The sequence below is a fragment of the Cyprinodon tularosa genome, unplaced genomic scaffold (assembly GCF_016077235.1).
Source record: "Cyprinodon tularosa strain WSP-4 unplaced genomic scaffold, ASM1607723v1 ctg49, whole genome shotgun sequence".
Lineage (NCBI taxonomy): Eukaryota > Metazoa > Chordata > Actinopteri > Cyprinodontiformes > Cyprinodontidae > Cyprinodon > Cyprinodon tularosa.
The window spans coordinates 1073192-1085916 of record NW_024039218.1 but is presented as its reverse complement, the minus strand read 5'-3'; the positions used below and the strand labels follow the sequence as shown (position 1 = coordinate 1085916).

The 12725-nt window shown below is 38.1% G+C and overlaps 1 protein-coding gene across 6 annotated transcripts in view; it reads right to left on the bottom strand.

Annotated features, from left to right (window-relative positions):
- Positions 1-12725, bottom strand: part of tbc1d4 (TBC1 domain family, member 4) — a 44451-nt gene that overhangs the window by 21258 nt on the left and 10468 nt on the right. For all 6 annotated transcript variants that reach the window (XM_038302448.1, XM_038302449.1, XM_038302450.1 and 3 more), the window contains exons 2-11: positions 11225-11353; positions 10916-11141; positions 9105-9349; positions 6548-6637; positions 6159-6263; positions 5948-6080; positions 5764-5855; positions 5494-5604; positions 2611-2733; positions 2129-2185 (exon numbers count right to left, since the gene is read on the bottom strand). In XM_038302448.1, the coding sequence (XP_038158376.1) occupies positions 2129-2185; positions 2611-2733; positions 5494-5604; positions 5764-5855; positions 5948-6080; positions 6159-6263; positions 6548-6637; positions 9105-9349; positions 10916-11141; positions 11225-11353 (1311 nt within the window). The remainder of the gene's footprint in view (positions 1-2128; positions 2186-2610; positions 2734-5493; positions 5605-5763; positions 5856-5947; positions 6081-6158; positions 6264-6547; positions 6638-9104; positions 9350-10915; positions 11142-11224; positions 11354-12725) is intronic.

Here is a 12725-nt window from a genome sequence, read left to right as displayed (position 1 = left end):
TTCTAGATTTTACTTTTATTGAAACTCAAATGTGACCTGAAGAGAAGAGTTTTAAAAACTTTCCATTAATAGGCTGGGCTTTAGTTCTGCTAAACCCAGGCTTCATTTGAATTTTAACTTTATCATCACCTACTGGCTGGATTTAGGTACCATCTATTGTTTTAGTATCTCAGAAAACAGCTATCAGTGGTGCCAAACCTTTTGCCATGAGAAACACTAATTATTTCAAGTTCAAACATTTCTATTGTAAATTTTCCGATTATTATTAATATCTATTAACTGATTAGCAACAGACTAGATATTGAGTTTTTCAATAAAACAAAGCAGTCCAATGTTCACAGAAACACATCCAGTAAGCATGACTAAACCTTCATGAAAGAAAAGCATACAAAAACTTTAAAAGCTAGGCTAACAACTTTGTTCTAAAGATGAAATGTTTAAATTGTGCCAGATATTTTTAAATATAAGGGAACATTTTAATCGTTCTGCACTTTATCAGGAAAATCTCACATGAAAATCTGTATTTCAATCATTATTTAGGGTCACATAAAAACCTACCAAAAGCTGCAAATAGTTCAAGGGCCACACTTTGGACACCCTGAACTGAGACCCCAACCTGGCAGCAGCCAGGCTGAAAAGTGCAGAACTGAGTTGAGTTCTACGTTATCAATCTGGGATGGCTGCCGTTCAGTCTGTCTATGAAAAAGAGGGTTATTCAGTGCAATATTTAGAGCTGATTCAGTGACATGCCAGCTAGTACCCGCCTTCCATAATGCGCTTTCAAATCAGGACTTTGCCATCATTGTCACCCAGCTTCACAGCAGAAAAACCCAGCTTAATAGATGCAGCAACTTGGTCGTCCATGAGAGCTACCAACAGAGACACGATGATCACAATAGTGAGTGTTCTCACAACTAGTGGCGTAAGCTGATAAATTAAACTTTTTCCAAATCCTGTCAGAAGAAAAGCACATACATCTTTCCCCATCTACAAATGCACAACGTGCTTCTCTTTACTCCTTTTTTAAATGAAAAATTGTTGCTATTTTTGCTAAAACCAAGTCAATTGCAGTATCAACAGGTGGGTCCTCCAGCATAGCTATGTTTGTAATGCCCCGGCAAGGCCCTTCTGACTGTCTTCATTTCTACATGTCGCCCCCCAAAAAAAACACTGCTGGCTCATCATTGGTCCGACCCGCTGGTGGTTACGAGACGGACCTTTTAGCTGTTATGAGACTGAAAACTCAGATCTGGTGCCGCACAAGGTTACTGAGACTCTGATTCATCCTAAAATGAAGATATAAGTTTAAAAAATATTAACCTAGAGTACTGTAATAAAATCTGCCAAACCTTAATGTTCCCATTCTGTATTGTCTAGATCTACATTGTCACTCATGTGTAAATCAACATCATGAAAATGATAAAGTATATTTTTTAAAAACTGGCTGACACTGTACTTGTGTAGCTGCCACTTGCTTTCACTGTTACTCTCTTGATTTCAGTTCAAACTTTCTGTGATCTTAGCTGTAACTTATCTAAATAATGAATTCATAAAGAAGCCTGCAGTGATGTTAATCAGATCTTCTAACATGTATCTGCTCATCTAACTAAATATATCTAAAATATCTATATCATAGTAATAGGTTAGATTTGAGCAGAGGTTGTTGCAGTAGTCACCACCTTATTGTAATTTATAAATGTTGTAGAAAGCATATGCAAAACCAACAAAATGCTTGGAACTTCATGCTGATAAACACACGAGGAGACTTCCATTTCATTCTCACTTCACATTCTGCACAACAGTGGAAAAATTCAACCACTTGTTATGAGTGGTTCACTGACACCTCTGTGAACGGACTCCCTGCAGCACAGTTTGGCCTCTTGGCAAGCGCCATTTAATCTTAAAATCATGTGGAAACAGTTCAGAGCAAATTCCTGTCTCCATGTGAAAGAAGCCCCAGTGGCAGCATGCAATAACTGGAGAAAGAGAGGAAATCTATTATTCTGCTCTGATGCTCATGGCAGAGGTGGAATATAATAGGGTTTAAATAAGCCGGTGGGTAAAAGTGAGAGAATTCCCAGGATAAAGCTCTGGGAATTCTCATGTTTCCTTTTTCAAGGACACTTACTCTTTCGAAACTGCTAACGCTTCCCATGCTTCCCAGGCGGCCCCGCATTCTGCTTCCCTGGTGACAGATATCGAGATAAAATGTGAAACATACTGCAAAAAGATACAATTATAAAAAAAAAAAAAACAGGATAATAAACAAGATACAGAGAGGGGAGATGTTTTCAGATTTGATAGGATTCAGTGTGATTGTTCAGCTAGGTGTCAGAGATAATAACAGATGGCAGCAGAGACTCTCTGAATGCCTGGATCCCTTCACTGAGGAATTATTGTGTTGTCTCCCTGGCAGATATGGGTCAATCCAAATCCTCTGGATGAGTACGACACTGAAACAGCTACAAACACAAAGACCGAGCTGGGTGGGGGAAGGACAAAAAAGATCCATAGCTTGGGGCTGTTTTCAGTCAGGTGGAGGACAAATGAAGACAAAATACTGAAACAGAGCAGGAAAGTAATAAGGTAAAAAATAAAAATCTGTCCTACCCTGGCGAAGATGTTTTCAAGGGAGTTGGTGAGGGATGTGCGGGCTTTATTCTTGAGGATATCTAGTTTGAATCGACTGCCGGTGGCTGCGCCATCTCCTGTAGCTGCGCTATTGGTTGCATTCTGTAATTAAAAACATAATCAGAGAGATCATCATTTAGAAGGAGGCTAGAAAAGCATCAGGTATGGGTAAAACTAGAAGACATAGGCTTTAAGGGCTGTTTTTAAGAACAATAGCAGCTGGAGAGATCATATTTATCACACAAAGATTTTAAAACTGATAAATTAAATATTTTCAACAAAAACTTCTGCTCAAAGATAAGGGGACTTCACACTGATTCTTATAGCTCTTTTTTTTTTTTTTTTTTTTACCATAATGACAGCTATTCTAACTATTTAAGCCAGGGTCAGGACTTTAAAACGTGGATAATCTGATGGTTGTAATAAGCAGAAGCACTTTCTGGTTTTAAGGCACACAGCAGTAGAAAGGCATTGTTTCAAAGTCATTGTAAAATTCCATTTAATAAACACTGACAGACTGACAGAGCAGGGTTTTCTCTAACCCAATGGAGTAAAGACTGCTGCTGCTCCACCCTCATCTGTTGCTGGAAGCTGTCAGTAAGCTGTGTATAACAACCATGAGTTGATTTAACCTGAACTTTTCCCAAAGAAAAAAAAACTGTTTGGAAAACTTTCCACAAGTAAAAAAAGAAAAACAGACTTGTTTTTTTCTGGAACTCTTCCCACCTCACCTTTTTCTTTAAAGTAAAAGAAACATAGCAACAAGATATCAGTGTGTTTCCACTGCAGAGACTCTCTTCTAAGAACCAGATTAGTTTCCTGGGGCCATTATTCCTTCTTTAACCCCATTAGAATCTAACTTGGCATCAAAGAAACTTACCCAATAAACAGGACAGGTAATGCTTTTCCATTTACCAACAAGTTTAGAGAGCGACAAATAGCTATTCAGTTTGTAGAACAGTTTTTATTGCATCTAAACTCATCTTCAGTTCATGTATTCCATTCAGTTAAAATGCAATAATTTTTATATCACCTACACTGGTGCACAACCACTCATGGAGGTAAAGGAACTACATTTTTTTTTCAGATTTCTGTGCCCAAGAAATGTTAGGCAGAAAAGGTAGCTGTCTGCCATTGGAAACGTTAAATCCTCTTTAACAACCTAAATAATTTTCTAAAACTTCTTTAGAAGGGAGACAATTATTCGCATTAATAGAGATTCATCAATTAAATAAATAATTTGCTAATCAAATTCAATTGTTACATGGCATAATGGTCCACATCCCCCTTAAATGTCTATGTATAAAGAATAACCTACTTATAGCAAAAATGTAGGACATAAATTAACATTTTAACCATTTACATTACATTTAAAAAGGACAATAATTTTTTTCCAAAATGTCCTTTAATTTATTAATATTGATTTACTAAAAGTATTATTTTTTTCTTCAAAAATTGAAAAAATAACAGATTAAATCGATTACTAAAATAGTCGATACCTGTAATCCTAATCTTTTTATAGTCTATGAAAGGAAAAATCATTTTGTGACTCTATTAAGTGTTATCCAGCCACAGGAGTTTGCTCAGCTATCTTTGTTTATTAGGCGTCATAATCTATCTTGTTTTGTGTGAGAAAAAAAAAGACTCAAACATGGAGATATAGTTTACAATATAAAAAACTGCAATTAAATGTCACTATAGATCACAGTTGATCCCTTTTTCTAATTACTTATATTAAGAACGGATTAAACTATAAGCCGACATTTCAAGTTTCATTAAGGAATCCTGATTTGATGTGCAGGTCTAGTTTTATTATCTCAATATTTTTTATCCTGAACCCAATTCAATATTATTTCTAATATTGGCCTGAAAACACTAAAAAGACCAAAAGGAGAAAATGATTCACCATGATACAAAACTAAATGAAGCTAAATTCGGTTCTATGCCTTTTTTTGTTTTAACACCAAGATGTTTCAGGGGCAATAATAATGAGGATCATTAATCAGAATGTTGCTTAAATGCTATTAATGTTAAATTATTAAATTTAAGGTGGAGGAAGATGGAATTCCTTAAAATTGCTAAAGCAATATTAAAGAAAATAAATATTCTTAAAGTAAATTGTTAGATTAAATCTAAGTGACCAAGCTACCTAATTAAGGTGAAGATATTCTTGATGACATATTTATTATTTCTTCTATGTGTTTAAATTTCGAAAAAGGGGAGATTTTTGTATATAAGAGTTAAAGGTGTAATGGAGGATTAAAAAAAAAATTGCACATGCACAACCATGTACCTGCTCCCGAGAGGGGACGCCTTTTAAAGGAGAAGGAGCCTATTTTTCCTTGTGCACGTTCTGCTTAAAAGTTGCTGTTCTCATAGCTCATACAAGCTTACTTCCCAAAAAAACTCTGGTCCTGTTTTTCTCTTCTGAGCCCTTTCTTTTCTTCTCATACACATCATAGACACTTTTTCTCTTACGACCCTCGGTCATTTTCAAAGAACCGCGGTGAAAAAGGTGAGCTTCAATGACTGACTGAAACCGTAGCTCACCACAGATATATGCCTGAAAGTGCGCATGTGCAGAAAAGGATAGCTAAGAGGGGACGAGCACGTAGGACGACCTTACAGAAAACAAAACAAAAAAAACACCAGAATGAACAATTAGGAGGCCCACTTATTTAGATTATCCACCTGGAAAAAGAAGATGCTCCCCTATACCTTTAATGTTCATTGGAAACCATTAATCCAATTTCCAATCTTTAGCAAAGTTAAACAAAGATGAAGTATTTAGATCACAGATTCACAAGCTTTAACAACATCAGCATAACAGTTTTCAGATCCTCTTCAGAGTGAAACATATACCTGAGGGGCTTCTCCGATATGAAGATGGGATTTCTGTTTGCTTTCGCAGAGTTGCCTTAGATACATAATCGCCAACTCATTCTCCTCTTGGTCAGAGGCAGGCTTCAGTCTCTGGAGAAACAAACTCTCAAATATTTTAAAGGAAAACAACTGGGGGAAAGTCTGCTTCAAGGCCAGAAAAACAACTTTGAAATCCTGAACATCTCTTAGCAAACATTCAACTTAAACTGTTAATGTGTTACTTGGAGTAAGAGGAGAAAGCGTGCTTACCTGAACCCGCTCAAAAATCTCTGCCTGCTCATTATCAGTTAACTGGGAGAGGTATTTCTGGATGGCCAGCTTGGCTCTGGGTGGGTAAAGACCTGCAAAAAAACAACAACAAACTCTTAGAAACTGACCATGCATCAGTATATCGAAGAGTTGTTGCATGTGCTGCTCCAATCATGAGGCTTACCCTCAATCCTCTCGCAGAGCTTGTGCAGGTCGTGCATGGGGCATGCTTCACAGAGCTGCACTGGAGTCTTATTGCTTTGTAAGGCTGCAGCGATGGAGAAGGCCTGCTTCAGGGTCAGCATCACCTCATCAACCTGATAAAGAAAAAGAAACAACCTCTTCCCCTCTTGCTCTTTGCCATTATTTTCACTTACAGCATTCGTGTAACTCACCAAGGACTCGCTGGCACACTGGAAGACGTAGCACATGTACTGACCCGGACCGGACTCTGATTGGTCCCGGCAGATGAATCCGAAATGGTCGGTCTGCTTTACACCCTGTGACGACAAAGACAGAACAGGAAGATGCTCAATGCAACCATGCTCACTCAGCTGCAGCAAATCCAAGCCGTGTCCCATTTTATCAGGAAATTACCAAAACCACAAGGTAGTCCATTAGCTTTCATAATAACAGTCTTTTTCAATGCATCCAAAAGCATTATGTATGAATAAAAGAGCACATTTCCACTGTGCTGCACAAAGTTACTCTGGGCTAAACCAGGAGCTGAAGCAAAAAACTAAAAGCTTTACTGGGTAAACAGAGAAAATAAGAAAGAACCAACCTGACAGCAGGATGAGATATCTTTGAAGTTCTTCTCCAGCACCACTGTTTTACTATCCGGACTGATCAGGTTCACTTCAAACCGTCCAACCTGTCACACACAAAACTATCATATTAGGGCTCCAAATAACAATTATTTTGCAAATCTGTCATTTTTATTTTTATTTTAATCGATTATTAATCGGATAGGCAAAGGTTCCTTAAGTGAAACTAAAGCTTTTTCACTTGAGGAGTTCTAGATAGAGCATATTGACAAATGAAAAATCTTTATCATCTTAAATGCAAAATGTTCATATATATATTTTTTCAAATTTAATATAATTACTGCTCTAAGTTGAATTCTCTGTCAGCTAAAGTCATGTTTTAAAGTCTCTATACTCCAGTTACAATAAATCAATTACTAAATCAGTTGACAATTATTTCAATAATCGATTAATCATGATTAATCTAATTAATTGTTTCAGCCCGACATCATATACATACAGATCCTTTTAAATCTCTTACAACCCAAATTATGCTACTTTCAACTAGGTTCTGCTTAGCTACAAACTCTGCAGCAAATAAGCAGCCGTTATAATCGATGAACACATTAACATCTCCTGCGCATGGTGGCCCAGGCAGCAGTTCAATGGCAGTTAACCGGCAAATTTGCCCCAATTCTGTTTTTTCCAGATTTCAGAGCGCAGCAGAAATACAGAAAACATATCCAGATTTTTAGAAAATTCACTTTAGGAGGTTAGATTTACTGAAAGACTTCACCATATAGGTCTATACGAGAAAAAAAAAATTATATATATATATATATATATATATATATATATATATATATATATATATATATATATATATACAAACACTCAGTGTACTCCTGCATTGGGGAGTGGTGGCCAAGTGGTTACAGCAATGAGCTTGTTCTCTGAGAAGGTTGCAATTAGCCGGTTCAATCCCCAAAGCCTGCAATCTGTGTCCCTGAGCAAGACCCTTAACCCCTGATTGCTCCCCAGGTGCCGAACAGTGGCAGCCCACTGCTCCCCAAGGGGATGGGTTAAGATTCAGAAGTGAAGTTCTCTATTGTGAGATCAATGATGTTCAATTTATTTATTTAAGAATATAACAACAGAAAGCATCCAGATTGTGAAAATGGAAAAGTAAAGCAGTTTTAACCCTTTTAAAGCAGGAGGGTTTTTTTATCCTACTTCCACGTTTCTCTGGGCTTTGCAACGTAGCCGAGCACGGCGGCGCTGGATGCAGCAGGAATTAACTGTCTAGTTTATTACAGGTACTTGCATCCCCTTGGTTGGATGGTTTAAATTACTAGAGCAGTGGTTTAAATTACTAGAGCAACTACTAGAGCAACAAAAACCTTTGCTTTAATGTAAACTGAAATGTAAAAATAAAATAATTTTTATCTGTTGTCTTTAATTCCTTCCTACTTTATGGATCCAGCTTTTGCTGCTATTTCCTTGGTTTAAGTCCCCAACAGTTACAGCTCTTGCTCGTTCTATTGCAAATCAGTTATGCTTAGTCAGATGGGATGGAGAGCTTCTCTCACCATCGGCTTTGATCTAAGCCTGGACTTCGAAAGGTTAATCCTGTCACATGAATGCACTGTGGTGGGAAGCATTGCTGCTCTGACCGCATGTCTACAGCTGTGGATCCTACTGGAGGGCAAACCTCTACCTTTAGCATTTTAGAACAAGGTTTTATTTCATGATATCATGTTAAAGAAATGCGTCCCCATTCCTCCACCTGAGCTGTGGCTCTCTGAAACTCCTTAAGAATCCCAATGTGCCTCTATGCTTCTTCTTCAATGAATTATCTCTTCAGTTGGGTGGCCATGTCTTGTCAATCCATCACTTATGTTGCTTTCTCTCTATTTACGGAAGACAGCTTGAGCAGAGCTCTGGAACAATGTGACATATTAAAGCTAGCGGTATTGATCATTAACGTCAACCTATTTTATTATTTATATTTATAAGGTCATGCAAAAATCTCTTATAAGCCCAGTATTATGTGATACTAGCTTGTTCCTCGTCCGCTCTGACTCTAAATCAAGGCCGACAACCAGCCTGCAAAAGATTTTTCCAATTATTGACTGCCGTGTGGAGTATCATATTGAACGTTGTGCTATAGTTTTTAAAATTAGCCTCATGAGGAAATGGGCACGGTGTTTGAGGAATGGCAGCTGGTACGTGCTGCAGCCCACATGTTTTTAATAGAGAGGTCTGGAGTTTACACAGGAGAAAAAACTTTATGACAGCAGTTAAAGCATCCAACTCCACCAGGAGACATGTTACAGAGTACACAAAGCAAGTCTGTGCATCACACCTGCCAGGCGTGTGCATGTTAAAATGATTTGCAGTACTGTGAGAGTTCACTGCCTGAATGCAGGGGGGTATGAAGCAGTGAAACAGTAAAGAACTAGATTACTCCAGATCGAGCAGGTGCTACCAGTAACATACATCTTTCCTCTTTTTTGCAGAAATTGATTCTTACACAGATATTTAGTGAATAGATTTAAATATTCAAAGGGACATGTCTTTCATGGTTTCCTTTACCTGGAACAGCATAGTTCGGTTTTTATCAGAATCAGATGGCTGCACGTTGTTGGGCGCACTTGCGTGTCTGCGGCGCGTGGGACCCATGATGACGCCTTCCCCCGGCTTCCTCTGCAGACTCCCGGCCAGGCTGCTGCAGCGAGTGCGGAACTCTTGAGGCTCCTCAAACCCAGAGTCCTCCAGGATGCACTCAGGAAAGGCTCCCCGCAGACTGCTCTGACTGGCACTGCTGGACGCACATTTACCTGGACCAGGAAAGGAAAAACTTCAGGTGTCTTATTACTTAGATTAAGGATTATTTTTTTGCCTTCAGCCATTACGGATAAAAATTTCTGCTGTATGTAAATAATGTCTTGATTCCAAAGTAATCAGACAGGTTTCTCTGTATCATCCAGTTTAAACATGTTTCCTTTTTGTTGTGGCATCAATCCCTGCTTAGGGATAGATTCTTAAGGAGAATATACCAGAGCTAACCACTGACAGATGGAAGTTTTTTTTAAGTGCAACGGTAACTCTGAGAAATTTTCAACTGGAATATTTTGTTAGACTCTCTTTTCTGGCCTCAATAAGATTTTTTAAGAGTGACCTTTTGTTGTGTTTTTACCAGCTCCTGACTATGGTACTCTAGCAGTGTGTCTCAATATACCAGGACGTCAAAAATTCATTGGTTTGCCTTTTCACATATATGAACCAACAGAATCTGGAGAAAACCCATTATTATCAGTAGTGTCCACAGAGATGGACCTCTAGCTGGGATTTAAACCCAAACCTTATTTTTTGAATGTGCTCCTTCTCTATCTTCAGTTAGGGGAGCACGAAGCCTCCCTCCATGGGCTCCTCCACTTACTCCACTCGGCCTGGCTCTATTCTATCCCACCAACTTTAAAACCTTTCAGTTACTACTTCTGCAGAACCGATGCCGCCTTGTTTTAGCCCTTCTCAGCAGTAGGTATGATACTTAAAAGGCAGTAATGGAAATATTTCACAGCTGATAGTGGTGGACAAGAGCCAATGGTTCCTCCAGGGCGTCCTGGGCCTCTTCCGGAGGGAGGTGTGCAGGGCACACTGGAAACAAATTCTCAAACCACCTCATCTGAACCCTCTTGAAGTGGAGGAGCAGTGGCTCTACTCCAAGAGCCCGACCATCAAGAGAGCCCCAATCTCACAATGGTAGGTGAGAGTAGAAACATAGGTCCACCTGTCTCTTCCCATGCAGATTCATTCGCAAATGTCGACTTAAAAGGAAATTATTTCACTCATGAAAATGATAAAATATTTATGCATTTAGATTATCAGTCAAAAAATGTAAAAAAAAAACATTTGAAATATACATTTTTCTTAAATAAGTGCATTTTTTCTTGAATTAAGTTAAGTAACTGAGAAACCTTGCCAATAGAACAAGACAATTTACATATAATATAAGAAAAATAATTGCATTGTTTCAAGTGCATATTATCTACTTATCTTGTTTTAAGAGTAAAAATCCTATTTCCATTGGCAAAACTTTTATTTACCAACTCAAATTAAGGGTAATTACACTTAATTTAAGACATTTTTACTTATTTCTAGATTGTGTTTGCAGTGCTTATGTACCAACCTACCAATATTATGTACTGTAAGATAATTGATGTTAAAGTACCGTCTGGTAAAATTATTAAATTTGTGCTCACATAAAGCCAAGATTTTTTGGGGGATTTGATGCGTTTTAAAAGTGGAAAATATATATTTTTTAAGTGTACTGCTTAAATGTGTACTCCCTTATAAAACAAGTGGAAAAGCAGACTCTAGGTTTGCCTGGGGTGTTTTTTTACCTATCGTCATGTCCTCCAGTCCCAGAGCTTCAGGTTCCTCTGCAGTCCTACTGATGGCAGTAGAGAGTGGGTCTTCTAGAATGATTAAATCCACAGGGAAAGTCTCTGTCGACCCTCGCTGTCCGTTAAGAAGCCGCAGGCGCTTCCGTTCAGTCTCGTGCTGGCGAAATTTTTCAACACATTCATCGATGAGGGTTGAGGATGCTTTCTTGTGGACCACTGTAACCTAGAGATAAAATGAACATAACAGTCACTTTGTAAAGAGCATGAAATTAACAAACATAGAGCTATTTATTTTTAGGGAACTACCTTGCCACAGTAAAGCACTTCAAACTTCTGAGAGTTGTAAAAGGCCTCTTCAGCTTCCTGTTTGGGCTTGGTTTCTTCCTTTAGAGCAGATTTGGAAACCTGGCGAATGCTGCTGATTACCTCAGGGACCTATGAGTGAATGCAGTGGAATGAGAGTACATAATGACTGCAGAGATCTTGAAAAATCAAAAAGGAGCTTCAAACGAAATGAAAATTACAGGAAAATCCAAAGCAGAAAACACAAAGAGATGCAGACAAAACTTCTTCAAGTCGCAAAACACGAACTTCAAATTATTTTACTATGATTGTGCTGCAAGAAATAGTGGATAACTGTAAACTTGGATATGGCAGAGAAACCCAAAGTGGCCTTTGAAAGAACACCAAAGGAAATTTTGTTGAGTTTCCCATAAGACCGATGAAGAATATAGCAAACATGTGAGCTTAAGGATCTCTGATGAGATGAAACTCAATCTGAACTTTCTAAGTTGATTTGGTCTGTGAGACCAAATCAACAATACAGAAGCTTTGATCATATCACCACCATAGTCAAACAGGGTAGTGGCAGCATTATGGTACGGGGACAGGAAAGGTAATGGAGAAAAACACAGGGAAAAATGTTTAAGGGCTGCAAGCGACTTGAGATGGTGGCACAGGAGAAAACCTAAAAAAACAGTATTCCCTGGATGATCACTGATATATAAAACTGGAAATTGATGTCAACATACTTGTTTTTCTGAGGAAAAACTGAAGTAAATTCAGTGTCAAACCATGTTTAGTTGACCCTCTGTGATAACTTCACAAATTATTTGCATAACAAATTACATAAGCCAACTTCATGCTGCACAAAAAGCAAGGACAGTAAAAAAAAAAAAAAACAAGTCCCAAACGAGCAGATAAACCCCTGCAGAAATAGGCAAGGAGCCATGGAAATATCAATACCTCGCCTGACTGGACTGAAGACAAAACAGAGAGCAGGAAGAAACAAGAGACTTGGAGAAGAATCTGAGGAAGAGTCTTTGGTACCAAAGCGTTTAGTACATCCTGCTGGAATTCATGCAAGAGGGGCTGCTAATAAAAGCCAGAATATGCAAAACCTGTAAAGGCAGGTACGTTTATAAGAGGTGAATATATTTATTTCACATGATAATGATGAGTATAAAAATACAACCAAAACAGACCAAATATAAAGTTATGGAAACAAGACCTGCATGTTGCATGCAGGTGGCAACAGAAAACAGGAAGCGGATGGTTGGGATTAAAACCACACATCCTGCAAAAAACTAACAATGTATTAAGACAACCTGACAATCTTTTGCTTACAGAAAATCACTTGCACCTTTTATACTTCTGCAACAACTTAAACAAAAACAATAGAGTGAAGGTGTTTTTTATGAGAAGATCTTCCAGTGAGAAGTGTGTAATTAATATCCCTATTTTTAAAAGACTTTTAAAGAGCCACTCCTGCTCAGCAGACACCCCTGGATCAGTGTCATTTAACAAC